Genomic DNA, 12,792 nt, shown 5'->3' on the forward strand with positions numbered 1-12,792 from the left:
GTAGTTCAGGTTGGCCTTGAGCTTACCTGTAGCCCAGGCTGGTCCCAAACTCACAATGATCTCCCTCAGCCTCCTGCTTTAGCCTCCCAAAGAGTGCTGGGATAACATGCCTGTGCCACTATGCCTAGTTTATTTGTTTTTCTTGTTTTTTTTTTAACCTATTTAAAAAACACACACACAAATAATATTTTCTCAAACTGATTTTTTTTTTTTTTTTTTGTCTTTTTCATTTTTATCGGTACAAGGGATCGAACTCACGACTGCCTGCTTGCAAGGCAGGCACTTATGCTGCTGAGCTAAATCCCCAGCCCCCTCAAACTGATTTATAAGAAATGATTATATTAGATATACAGGCCATGTCTACTATATATGTTGCAATCTGATTTTAGATTTGCAGTTTGCCTTCTACTTTACAGTGTTTTTATTATCTCAATAATTAATTTTATGTTGTTATGCATATTTATTTTGATCAGGTTTTTTTCCCCTTGTAATTATGTTTAGAAGTGTTAAAAAGCAACATGATATAAACAAAATTAGTTTAATCTTTAACTGATTTTATTGGCAGTTCTAGAATAGAGCAATTCTTCACTTTGAAAAGAATGTCCTGATAAGTTCAGCAGGTTGGCTTGACAGACAGAAAAGAGCTGAAGAAAGACCATATGGGGAATAAAGGGAACTGGTCACTTCTAAGCTAGTTTCCTTTCAGAAGTTAAAGCAAAGAGAAACTCCTTTATCATGCCAGCTAAAAAAGGTTTATTTGGCAATTTGAATATTATCACTCTTTCTTGGTTTCATGGAAGCCAGATTTTTAAAATTTTAATATTTTACTGACATAGTGCTTCAGTTTGAGTAACTTTGTTTTCATCTGATTTCTTGGAGGAGCTCAGTCCAAATCATTGGCCTCCTATAAATTTTACTTAATGGAAGAATGCTCCTATTAAAGATTGTGTTTTTTTTTTTACATGAGTGTATTTTTGTTTTACTACTTTAACTATATTGGAGAGGAAAGTCCACAGTTGTTACTTTATATGTGAGAGGCAATGATCACCAACCACTTAAATTCAATAAAAAATCATATACTATTCTAGATGCTTGGCAAACACCAGACAGAGAATCAACTAAACAAAAAGTCCCTAGACTTGTGGATATATGTTCTGGTAGAAGGAGAAAGAGAACAATTAATATCTGTGGTACAGGGGTAAGGCCATAGATAGACAGAGCGCTTCCCCAGTATTTGCAAGGATCTGAGTTAGATTCCCAACAATCACAAATAAATTTTATACATAATATTTATAAAGACAGACTAAAAATACCAGACTACATACCAGCAGCAAAATATAGCCTCTCTACAACATGGAATCAAGACACCGGGAAGTAACAATTTGGTGAAGAAAAAAAAAAAAGAATTAGCTTTCTAAGAATCATAAAGGAACTGACAGGAAAACTAGAAACTACAGAGAACGCGACACAGAGAGAACAGATGAAGCAGTCTGGAAAGCCAACCCTGGAGAAGGGAACCCATCCCCACTAACACAAATCAAGCCCAAAGAAGGTCAGAAACTCCAAGGAGAAATAACAGATTTGGCTAGCAGCACTAGCCCCTCAAAACCTATGATTACTGCAAACTATAAAAACAGTGTGGGAAGTTAGTCTGACAGTAACTCTTTCCACATGGCAGGCTAGAGCTGGAGAAGAAATCCTGTATAGTATCTGCCATTGACTTACTTCCCTCATTGGTGAGACAAAATACCCAAGACCCAAAGTTAAAGGAGAAAAAGATTTATTTCAGCTCACAGTTTGTAGAGGTTTCATCCATAGTTGGCTGGTTTCAACCCATGGCAAAGGGGCATTGCAAAAGAGAAATAGTCCATTGCATGGCAAGTAGAAGGCGGCAGCAGTGAGCAACAGCAGAAGCAGTAAATGGCAACAATAAGCCTGCCTTCTTTCTACCGCTTTGGATACTATCCAGGCCACAAGCCTACTGCGCGGTGCCACCTATACCCAGAGCAGGTTTCCATTGCCCATCCCTTAGCCCCAGTATCATACCCTTAATCCATATTCACACACACTCATCCAGGCACCTTCAAAACTCCCCTCCATGACTGCATAGGACTTGGAGAAACATCGAGATATAAACCACACAAGACATGATGGTACATGCCTGTAATCCCAGTACTTGGGAGGTTGAGGCAGTGAGCTCAAGCCAGCCTGGGCTAAAAACTGATTTCAAGGCCAGCCTGAAGTGTATATTGAAACCTTGATGAGAGAGAGAGGGAGAGAGAGAGAGAGAGAGATGAAAACCACATTTGAGAGGGTTTAATGAAGAGCCATTTGGAAGAGAGGTTGATTGTTAAAGACTGAGTTACAGAACAATCATACTTCAGCCCTTTTTTTCTTTATTTTACTGTTTTTTATTTTCTTTTTTCTTATATGTTCATTTCTAATAATTTTATCTAATTCTATTAATTGTCATCTAGTCCTTAATAAGATCCTTTATCCCACTTTCCTCTTCTTTTTCAATTTTACATCTTTCATTTTTCCCTTCTCACTCCCCTTCATCGTTTCTAGTATTACCACTAAATTTTGTCAGTCTCTAGATAACATTTTATTTCTTTAGATACAATTAATCTTTAAACTTCACCTTTTTTTTTTTTTGAGACAGGGTCTTGCTATTCAGTTCAGACTGGCCTTGAGCTCACTTTGTAGCCCAGGCTGGTCTCGAACTCGCAACAATCCTCCAGCCTCAGCCTCCCGAGTGCTAGGATTACAAGCATGAGCCACCATGCCCGGCTCTACACTCCACCATTATTGTTGAATTAATTCTCTCCTATTGTTAACAAAGGCATAGTTTTGCATTTAGTAGACATTTATTGTTTGTCACTATAGTAACTTGTTAAGTGTTTCACAAGATAAGCAAACATTTCTAATAAATTTCCACTTGACAAATGAACAGACTTGCAATATGTATAGTATGCAACAGCAAACATCATATGATTACAACTGAGCCAATGGTTCTTCTGTCTCTCACTGCTGGACTGTGGTGATCATCTCCCAACAGCAAGGTAGCTATGGAGAAGATCTTGTCTTGTGGAGGAGGAGGAGAAAAAGGCAAAGGAATCCCTCACTTCAAAAGAGATTACAAAAAAGAGAGAGAGAGAATTAGGGACACATGTAAATTTAGAATACAGTACAAGATTTTGTAGAAAATACCACCCAAATAAGGTTGTAGCAGTGTAAACAATGAATCTGCTTAACAACAATATAATATCACATTTCTGCAAAATCCTCAAAAAGATGCAAAAACAAGTGTCATTAGATAGGTTCTTTGTTAAAGTTGCAGAAAAAGAAAAGATTCTATTGAGTCAATAACTGTAATTCATTTAGTGATCATAAAGATTATTCTATACGATAATCCTCTCTCTTGTCTCCTTCACGCCATGAAGGTTTTGAAAGGTTAATGTAGGTTAATTTATTTTCTTTATACATTGCAGTTTCTTTATTATTTTTGTTTTTTTCTTTTTCTTTGCCTTTTTGAGACAGGTCTCTCACTATGCAGTTCAGGCTGGCCTTGAACTCACTTTGTAGCTCAGGTTGATCTTGCATTTGCAACAATACTCCTGCCTCAGCCTCCCAAGTGCTGAGATCACAGGTGTGCACCACCATGCCTAGATTATTTTGTATTATAATACAGTATTAAAATCATTTTTATGTGAATATTTTTGTGTTATAGAACTAATTATCTGAGTTTCCATTATTTATTATGGAGAAATTTGCTTTAATTACAAGCATGTTTCTAGAATGAATTATGCTTACAAACCAAAGTTTTATTTTATTTGGTTTGTCTTTGTGTCTATATTATAATTTTTGCCCTCTTTTCTACTGTTAAGTGTGGCACAGTGGTATATGTTATTGGTTTTTATTGTATGTCAGTATCTACTTTGACTTTGACTATGTTATTGCTGTTCTGTTGCTATTGCTTGGGTGACACAGTTCTTGCTATTAACCGGTTTTTTGTTTGTTTGTTTGTTTGTTTGTTTGTCTTTTTCATTTTTATTGGTACCGGGGATCGAACTCACGACTGCCTGCTTGCAAGGCAGGTGCTTATGCCGCTGAGCTAAATCCCCAGCCCCTATTAACTGGTTTTTACAACACCAGCATGTTGCTTTTCTATGTCATCAATAATATTGCAATTCATTTCACTTTCCAATTACTCTGTACCCTCCCCTCTTCACATTATTAAAGGTAGTAAGACCTTGGAACAGAGGCTGAGGCCTAGATAGCTATATCAAGAGCATATCACTAGAAAGCAGACACTAATTAAAGAGCTCTCCATTGTTTTGACAAAGTTTGTGCACTATAATTAACTCACAACCCTTAGTGTGTTTGCACACACTTATACAAACCCAATAGAAACTGAGGCAAAGGAGCCAGGCATGGTGGCTCATGCCTGTAATCCCAGAACTCAGGAGGCTGAGGCTGGAGGATCATAGCGAGTTTGAGACCAGCCTGAGCTACAAAGTGAGCTCAAGGTCAGCCTGAAATGCATAGTGAGACCCTGTCTCAAAAAGACTAAAAAAAAAAGAAAGAAAGAAAAAGAAACTGAAGCAACAAATCTGATCCATTGGGCATAGGTGGGAAAAGAAAAAAAAAAATCTGAATTATCTGAAGTGAGAAAAGAGGTGACAAAAAAGAAAGAAAATCAGATCAATAATGTGCTCAGTAAGCTTGAAGATATAGCTAAGCAGGTAAGGGACTAGTTTAAAAAAGTGAGCTTTCAGAATTCACTAATAAAAAGGTAGCCGCACTAAACTAAATGATTCAAAATATAAAGACCAGTTTAGCAAAGAATTAAGAGTCCTTAAAAAGATACCAAATAGAAGTCCAGGGGATAAAAATTCTATGGAAACTATGGGCAGCAGAAGTGACTAATGTGAAAATAGGAGTGATGCAAGAGACCATATACTCAGAGGACCTTAAAAACAGTAAGAGCACATGGAAAATAGATCAACAGCTACTAGATGATGCAAAAAATACTAATTTAAAATGAGTTGGAACTAGTGAAAAATTAGAAGACATCATGAAATAATAGCAAAACACTTCCAACTATGGGGAAAAATATTTAACTACAGATAAGTGAAGAATACAACTGTTTCTTTTTCTTTTTCTTTTTTTGGTCTTGAGATGGTGTCACTATGCAGTTCAGGCTGGCCTTGAGCTTAGTTTGTAGCCCACGCTGGTCTTAAACTTGCAACAGGCCTCCTGCCTCAGCATCCCTGATGGTGGGATTACAGGTGCGTGCAACCTCTCCCAGCCAAAATGTGAAACAGACATGATAAGAACTTCTTACAACAAAATCCCAGAAGTTTGGCCAGAGATATAGCTCAGCAACATAATGCCTGACTGGCAAGTGTGAAGTCATGAGTTCGATCCCCACCACCAAAAAAAAAAAAAGAAAGAAAGAAAAAGAAAACAGTAACAGCAACAACAATCCCAGAAGGTCAATACAATGACAGAATTTAGAAACTGTTAGAGAAAAGCCCCAAACCATTTGTAAAGATAAATTCGTTAAAATTACTGGAAACTTCTCAGTATCAGATTAATAAAACCTGCAAAACCGATAGACAAATAAGGTCTTTCTGTGACAAAGAACATTTTAAGAAATTCATGAGTACTAAACTAGTATGCCAAAAAATTCTCAAGGATATCCTAGAAAGAGAAAATGAAACCAACAATGCCAAAATGTCTGCAGTTAGGCACAAGGAGGAAGAACGAATCAGCAACAGAAAGATGACAGGAATAAGTAAATACTTTTCAGTAATAGCTCTCAGTGTGAATGGTTTCAGCTCTCTAATTAAAAGACATGAACCGGAAGACTGGATCAAAAAACAAAACCCAAAGGTATGCTGCATACAAAAAACATATTTAATCCACTAAGAGATTCATAGACTAAAATTCAAAAGTTAGGAGATAATACACCATGCCGTGGGAACCCAAAAATACGGAGGAATGGCTATCCTACTTTCAGGCAAAATGAACTTCATGCCAAAGTTGATCAGAAGAGGAAAAGAAGTTTACTATACATTCAATATGGGAATAATTCAACAGGAAGAGATAACAAGGATAAATACATGTACATTGAACAGCAGGGTACCCAACTTTATAAAACAAACACTACTGGACATAAGAGACTAGATAAACATCAACACAATTATGGCAAGTGTCGTGAGTGTCTAGAGCACTCTGAACTCCGGGCAAGGTAAACACGCACGCCTTGTCGGGACACGGGGGGTACAGCGCTTGGAAAAGAAAGACAGGAGAGACACCTTTGCTGTCTGCACCGCGTTACACTGCACTGCACTGCACTGTACGCACAATCTTTATTTTAGGATTCATATATAGTAAACCCGATCAATTCACAGAGCCCAGATAATTAAGTAGTGAAAAGGCATTCTTTGTGGCAAGCTACAACGTGACAGACTACAATGTTTATTCTAAAACTATCTAAGTGAAGTAAATAATCACAACCAGTTCTCACAACTTCTCTAGCCCAGGAAGAAATTCATTAGCTCAAGAATGTTGTTAATTTGTCTGCTGTTAGTGTCACAAAGGGTGGCCAGCCACTTCCTCAAGACTTCTGCAAAACAAAGCCAGCTCACAGTATGGATTCCAGAGGGTGAGGGCTCACTGAGAACAGGCATTCCCGTTCTACCTCCTTCTCGCATACCAGGGCGGCTATTGTAAATTGCAGGTTAGAGGGGGTTGGGCCTACAAAGTGACACCTCATCCCCCACACTTCCTTCCTTTTTATTTTTTAACAACAATTTTCATAAGATCAGGTTATTAATAGCATTTCGTCTTATGCAGTAAAAATACACAAGAACTATGGCAATGAGAACTATAATTAAACTAAGTCCCATGCCACTAAAAGTGTGGGTAATGCTCTGCCAGATTCCTTTGGAATCTAATCCTTTCAAAGATTGAGCAAGCAATTGCGCGAATTGTGCTAGAGATTCATCATCATTTTGCTTTGCAAAATCCTTGTCAATTTGATTATGCAAAGATTCTATTTCCTCCTGGGCAGAGGTGTTTCCATTTAAATACATTCTAATCATTTCCCATTCATGTTCTGTCTGATTATAAGGTCGTTGGGTTATACAGAAAGTAGTTGAATTCCAATCACATTTTAAAAACACTTGATGCTGAAGAGCCAATATTTTTCTACCCATCCATTCAACTGTTTGTTTAAGGAGGTCTATTTGTTGTTGTAGTTTGGCGTTTATTTGCCACTGAGTTAACCAAAGTTCATGAGAATTTTCATGCCATAATTCTACAACATGTTTTTCTTGCAAAGAGGTATGTAAAGCTACTCCTGAGACTGCTGCTAGAGAGGCTACAGTTATCAGACTTAACAGTACAGCAACCACTATTCCAATAAATCTTTTTGTACGTTTTAACAGATGTTTAAAAAATTCAGTAGTAACAGAAATTACCGGGTCTTGAGACCAAGGTCGAGTTAAATTTACAGGCAACCAAATATGAGTTTTTTGTTGTAACAGCATAACTGTATAAGGCTTAGTGAAATTTAGTGTGCTATTTAAGCATGTAAACAATTGACAATTTAAACAAGTACAAGAAAAATGTGTAAAATTAAAAGTTCCCACTAAAAAGACATAAGGTAGAGGTGCACAAACAGTAATATTATACATTTTAAACCTAGTAAAATTATAAGTAGTAGATACAGATCGACTAGTCCCTGAATATGAAACATTGTACAAGGTTACAGGTTGCATAGCGGCTGGGATCTTCCAAATATGATTTTGAAGGTGATGAGGGTATTCTTCGGCTGCAACAGCAGGGTTAGCGATTCCACCATCTCCCCACCACAAGAGAGCCGTCTTTTGTTGAAATATAGGAGCTCCGTCAGTTATTTTCTTTGGATCTGGAAGACTATACACAACAGAGAGATTACATCTTGTCTCATTCCATTCAGCACATCCATTAACGAATTTTCCAAATGGTCCCCAAATAATATACCCATCAATATTTTTAGCAAATTTTCCCATACATAGTTGCCAAATTATGGGATTATAAGAAATATTTTTATAAGTGAATTCAGGGCATACAGGAAATGTATTTGTATCAGGTGCTGTTAAATTTTTCCAGGTAACATTAAAGGTTTGAGCAGCCAAGGCTTGAAGCCTTGTCCTTTTGTTGCCTGCTTTTATTCCATGTTGAATCCAATACTGCCATCCCAGAGGGATGCAAGGCGGTTCCCCAATGCAAATAGGCCTTTGATTACCATAATAAGTAAAATTGAATAGTGTCCCATCATCTTGATTGTGGGGGGTTAAATCAGCCCACGGTGCTGACAAAATTTCTCTAGGTGTGGTATAAAGTAAAATATCACTAGTTCCCCATTTTACAGGTTCTAATAAAGGGGGGTTTGGAATATATGCCCAGTACGAATGCGGAGGTACCTCAGTCCCCGACGCAACGGTGAGCAAGGCACATAAAGCTAAAAACAAGTTTTCGGGGTTTAAAGGCTTTCCTGCTTGAAGGACAAGCCGTTGCCCTTCTATGGTCAATTTCTTTAATTGTCCCCATGTAGGGAGGGGATTTAAATTTGGTCGCTGTGAGCGGCGGGATTTTCTTAGCTTTAATCTGGCCATGGCTGCGATAGGAACAAGCTCAGCATCCTCAGCCTCTAGCTGGTTTTGCGCTCGCTTCTGAAGGCACGGTTCCGGTTCCTTGGGGAGTTGTCTCCGGGGCTGGTGAACAGGATCTGGAGACGCGGGTCCTGATCCATCGTCCAGGGACCCACTGCTGAATTCCATTTTCTGTGGAGATATAACCAAAACCTTTCCCCCTATAGAGCAATGTGCCCCTCTCCCATTCAGCCTCTGGAGCTGTTTTAGTCCAAATAGGTTCATTAATCACAAAAGGCTGTTGTTGCTGTTCAAAATGTTTTTCAGCTCTTGTTAATATTTCACCTTGTGGTAAATTGAGAAAATTTAAAATAAACAATGCTTGATGCAGTAATGTTTTTGGACTGTTTTGCAATTTAAACAGTATTGGTATCTGAATATCCTCCTGACTCCTCCTTTTTAATTTTTTAATTTGCAACTTAAGAGTGCCATGTGCTCTTTCAACAATAGCTTGACCCTGGGGGTTATATTCAATCCCTGTAATATGAATAATATTATGGAGATCACAAAATTGTTTAAATGTTCTGCTAGTATAAGCAGGTCCATTATCTGTTTTGATTTTAGAAGGAATTCCCATAACTGCAAAAGTCTCCAATAAATGTACAATAACATTTTTAGTGGATTCTCCCTGTTGAGCAGTAGCCCATAGAAATGAAGAATAGGTATCAATAACTACATGTACATAAGAAAGCCGACCAAAAGAAGGTACATGTGTAATATCCATTTGCCATAATTTATTAGGTTGAGTTCCTCGAGGGTTGACACCTGTGGGAATAATTCTTAAATGTAATGGTCTACAAATAGGGCAGGCTTTTACAATCTGTTTAGCTTTTGTAAAAGGTATCTTATATTTAAGATGCAAATGTCCTGCATTTGCATGATTAAATTGATGTTCTTCAACGGGTGTGGTGAACATAACTAAGGAATCCACTGCATTGTTACCTGATACTAATGGTCCGGGTAACTGAGAATGAGAACGTAAATGAGTAATAAAATAAGAATGATTTCTTTTTTGAACATGTATTTGTAAATTTTGAAATAAAGACAATAAAGCAGGCTTATTAGAATATAACACAGCTGAATAGATATTTGTCACTACTCCAACAGAATAGGCCGAATCGGCTATAATATTAATAGGTTGGTTATGAAAATCTAAAAACACTTGTAATATAGCAAAAAGTTCATTTTGTTGTACAGAGTTAAAATTTGTCTGACGTACCCAGTAAGATTTTTGAGTCCAATATGCAGCTTTATTTTTAGATCCATCTGTAAATATAGTCAAAGCTTGTGGAATTGGCTGTACAGCTAATAAGGTATTAACCACAAATTGTTGACGTCTAAAAAAATCCCATAATTTACTTTTAGGAAAATGATATGAAAAAGTTCCCATGAAATCTGCTAAAGCAATTTGTAAGGTTTCAGTAATTGACAACAAATATTCCCATTGTTCCTTAGTTAAAGGGATAACTATATTGTTTATATCTTCTCCTATCAAAGTTATAGAACGAGCTCTACCATTCATAATTAAAGCTGCAACCATGTCAATATAAGGCATAACATTTTTAGATTGCTTAGTTTTAGTGAATACCCATTCTACTGGCATAGCATTTTGACCTAAAACTGCAGAGGGATATTGAAAAGTATTAATAATATATAAAGTTAGAGGCAATTTAGGATCAATCCTAATTAAAAATGCATCCTTAATTCGTTGTTCTACAAACTGTAATTCTTGCTCGGCTTTTGTTGTTAAAGAACGAGGGCTGGATGGATCTGAAGAGCCCTGTAGAGTAGCAAACAAATGTTGTAATGCATGGGTAGGGATACCTAGTGTGGGACGAAGCCAATTAATATCCCCTAATAATTTTTGAAAATCATTTAAAGTGGATAACTTATCTCTCCTAATAGACATTTTTTGTGGAATCACCTTTTGTCTAGTAAGAATATATCCCAAATAATGACTAACTTCTTCCTTTTGAATTTTATCCTGTGCTATTACAAGTCCAAACGGAGAAAAATATTGAGGTAAAGTTTTTAAAATATCTTTTAAAACATTTCTATCACTATATCAGCATTTTTGTCTTGCCTTTTTCACACAACCTTCCATAAACCACATGTGCCACTGTAAATATTCTGGCTCTTTTAAAAGAATTTTGGCCAAGGCTTTCCAATCATAAGGAGCAAGATTACCATAGTGATCTGGTACCGATGTTATTAATTCTCTAGTGTAATGAGCCTGAGGGCCATAAAGGGTTACAGCCTTTTTTAATTTTGCTAAATCATCCATATTAAATGCTTCCCATCTAGGGGGAACTGCCTCTCCATCTATTGGCTGTGGCCTGATTACAGGGAAAGCAAAGGCAGGCTTTTCCTCATCAGAATCCCCTAATTTTGGTAAATCAGCCAAAGCTAGCTTGGCTTTACTCCAATTAGGGTTAGATGGAGGAGGTGCAGAGGGAACTACAGGCGGGTTCTGCTTAACGGAGAGTTGTTTCACCTCTTGTGTTAAATGCTGTATAGCCTGTAAAATTGGGCGATTGTCATAATTTGATATTGCTGCGGCAGCTAAAGCTGAGTCGGCTGTAGTGGATTTTACTTTTAGTTTGGACGCCTTTTCACTACTTAAAGCGATAGCGTCATTTTGAACTACATTCTGCTCCTCCTCTGTGAGGGGCAATTCCTGAATAACTGGCTTAATTTCTAGTTGAAGATTTTGTACAATATGTTCATCTTCCATAGCTTTTAATAAAGAGTACACAACCGACCAAATAGCCCAAAAACGTAAAGGAATCTTCTCCTCCTGTTGCATAGCCCTTTCTATACTAACCCTTGCCTTCCTCCATACTTCTACATCCAAAGTTCCTTCATCTGGAAACCAAGGATTATATTCTTTAATTGTATCAATACACATATCCAAGTCAGCTGACCTGAGCGATATGCCATATATAGATAATAAATGTTTAAGAATTTTTAAGAAAGGAGAGGAAGCAGATTGTCCCATTTCCCCGTAATAAAATTATACTTACCTTCCTAAGCGACCTTCGGAGTCCCTGAATTCGGGCGCCACTTGTCGTGAGTGTCTAGAGCACTCTGAACTCCGGGCAAGGTAAACACGCACGCCTTGTCGGGACACGGGGGGTACAGCGCTTGGAAAAGAAAGACAGGAGAGACACCTTTGCTGTCTGCACCGCGTTACACTGCACTGCACTGCACTGTACGCACAATCTTTATTTTAGGATTCATATATAGTAAACCCGATCAATTCACAGAGCCCAGATAATTAAGTAGTGAAAAGGCATTCTTTGTGGCAAGCTACAACGTGACAGACTACAATGTTTATTCTAAAACTATCTAAGTGAAGTAAATAATCACAACCAGTTCTCACAACTTCTCTAGCCCAGGAAGAAATTCATTAGCTCAAGAATGTTGTTAATTTGTCTGCTGTTAGTGTCACAAAGGGTGGCCAGCCACTTCCTCAAGACTTCTGCAAAACAAAGCCAGCTCACAGTATGGATTCCAGAGGGTGAGGGCTCACTGAGAACAGGCATTCCCGTTCTACCTCCTTCTCGCATACCAGGGCGGCTATTGTAAATTGCAGGTTAGAGGGGGTTGGGCCTACAAAGTGACACCTCATCCCCCACAGGCAAGATACCCTAATAACCCACTATCACAAACAGATCAATTAGACAAAAACAACAAAGAAATATCAGAGTTGATCCATACCTTCAAACCAATGGATTTAATAGATAATAGTAAGTCCTCAATTTAGGAATATTTGAGTTGCAAACTTACATTAGTTACTCACTTTGCTGGCTTACAAACAAATCTGACTTAATGAACAGCTCTCTTGAACTGGAACTCTTTTGTAAGTCAAGGACTTACTATACCTATCATGTTCTACCCAACAACAATATAATCACATTCTTCTCTATAGCACATGAAACATCCTTTAAAGTAGTTGACATAATTGCACATACAGACAAAATAACTGAAGTTATACCACGCATATTAGGGCAATGAAACTAGAAATCAAAAGTACCAGAAACTAAAGAAATTATGCAACCATATGGAGATTAAAACATACATAATT

General features: G+C 37.5%; 1 protein-coding gene across 1 annotated transcript; it reads right to left on the reverse strand.

Annotated features, from left to right (window-relative positions):
* Positions 1–6,324: 6,324 nt before the first annotated feature.
* On the reverse strand, positions 6,325–12,326 carry LOC134478286 (endogenous retrovirus group K member 13-1 Env polyprotein-like). Its single transcript, XM_063259057.1, has 2 exons — positions 11,729–12,326; positions 6,325–8,837 (listed from the first exon to the last, which is right to left on the reverse strand). The coding sequence occupies exon 2, from the start codon at positions 8,832–8,834 to the stop codon at positions 6,825–6,827; it is 2,010 nt and encodes a 669-aa protein (XP_063115127.1). The 5' UTR covers positions 8,835–8,837; positions 11,729–12,326; the 3' UTR covers positions 6,325–6,824.
* Between the last annotated feature and the right edge of the window lie 466 nt (positions 12,327–12,792).

Source organism: Cavia porcellus, unplaced genomic scaffold (assembly GCF_034190915.1).
Source record: "Cavia porcellus strain 051 isolate PalLab524CR breed Dunkin Hartley unplaced genomic scaffold, mCavPor4.1 scaffold_12, whole genome shotgun sequence".
NCBI lineage: Eukaryota > Metazoa > Chordata > Mammalia > Rodentia > Caviidae > Cavia > Cavia porcellus.

Bases quoted from the DNA above. Each gene is read 5' to 3' on its own strand.
- LOC134478286 (XM_063259057.1), bottom strand. From the start codon at position 8,834: ATGGAATTCAGCAGTGGGTCCCTGGACGATGGATCAGGACCCGCGTCT.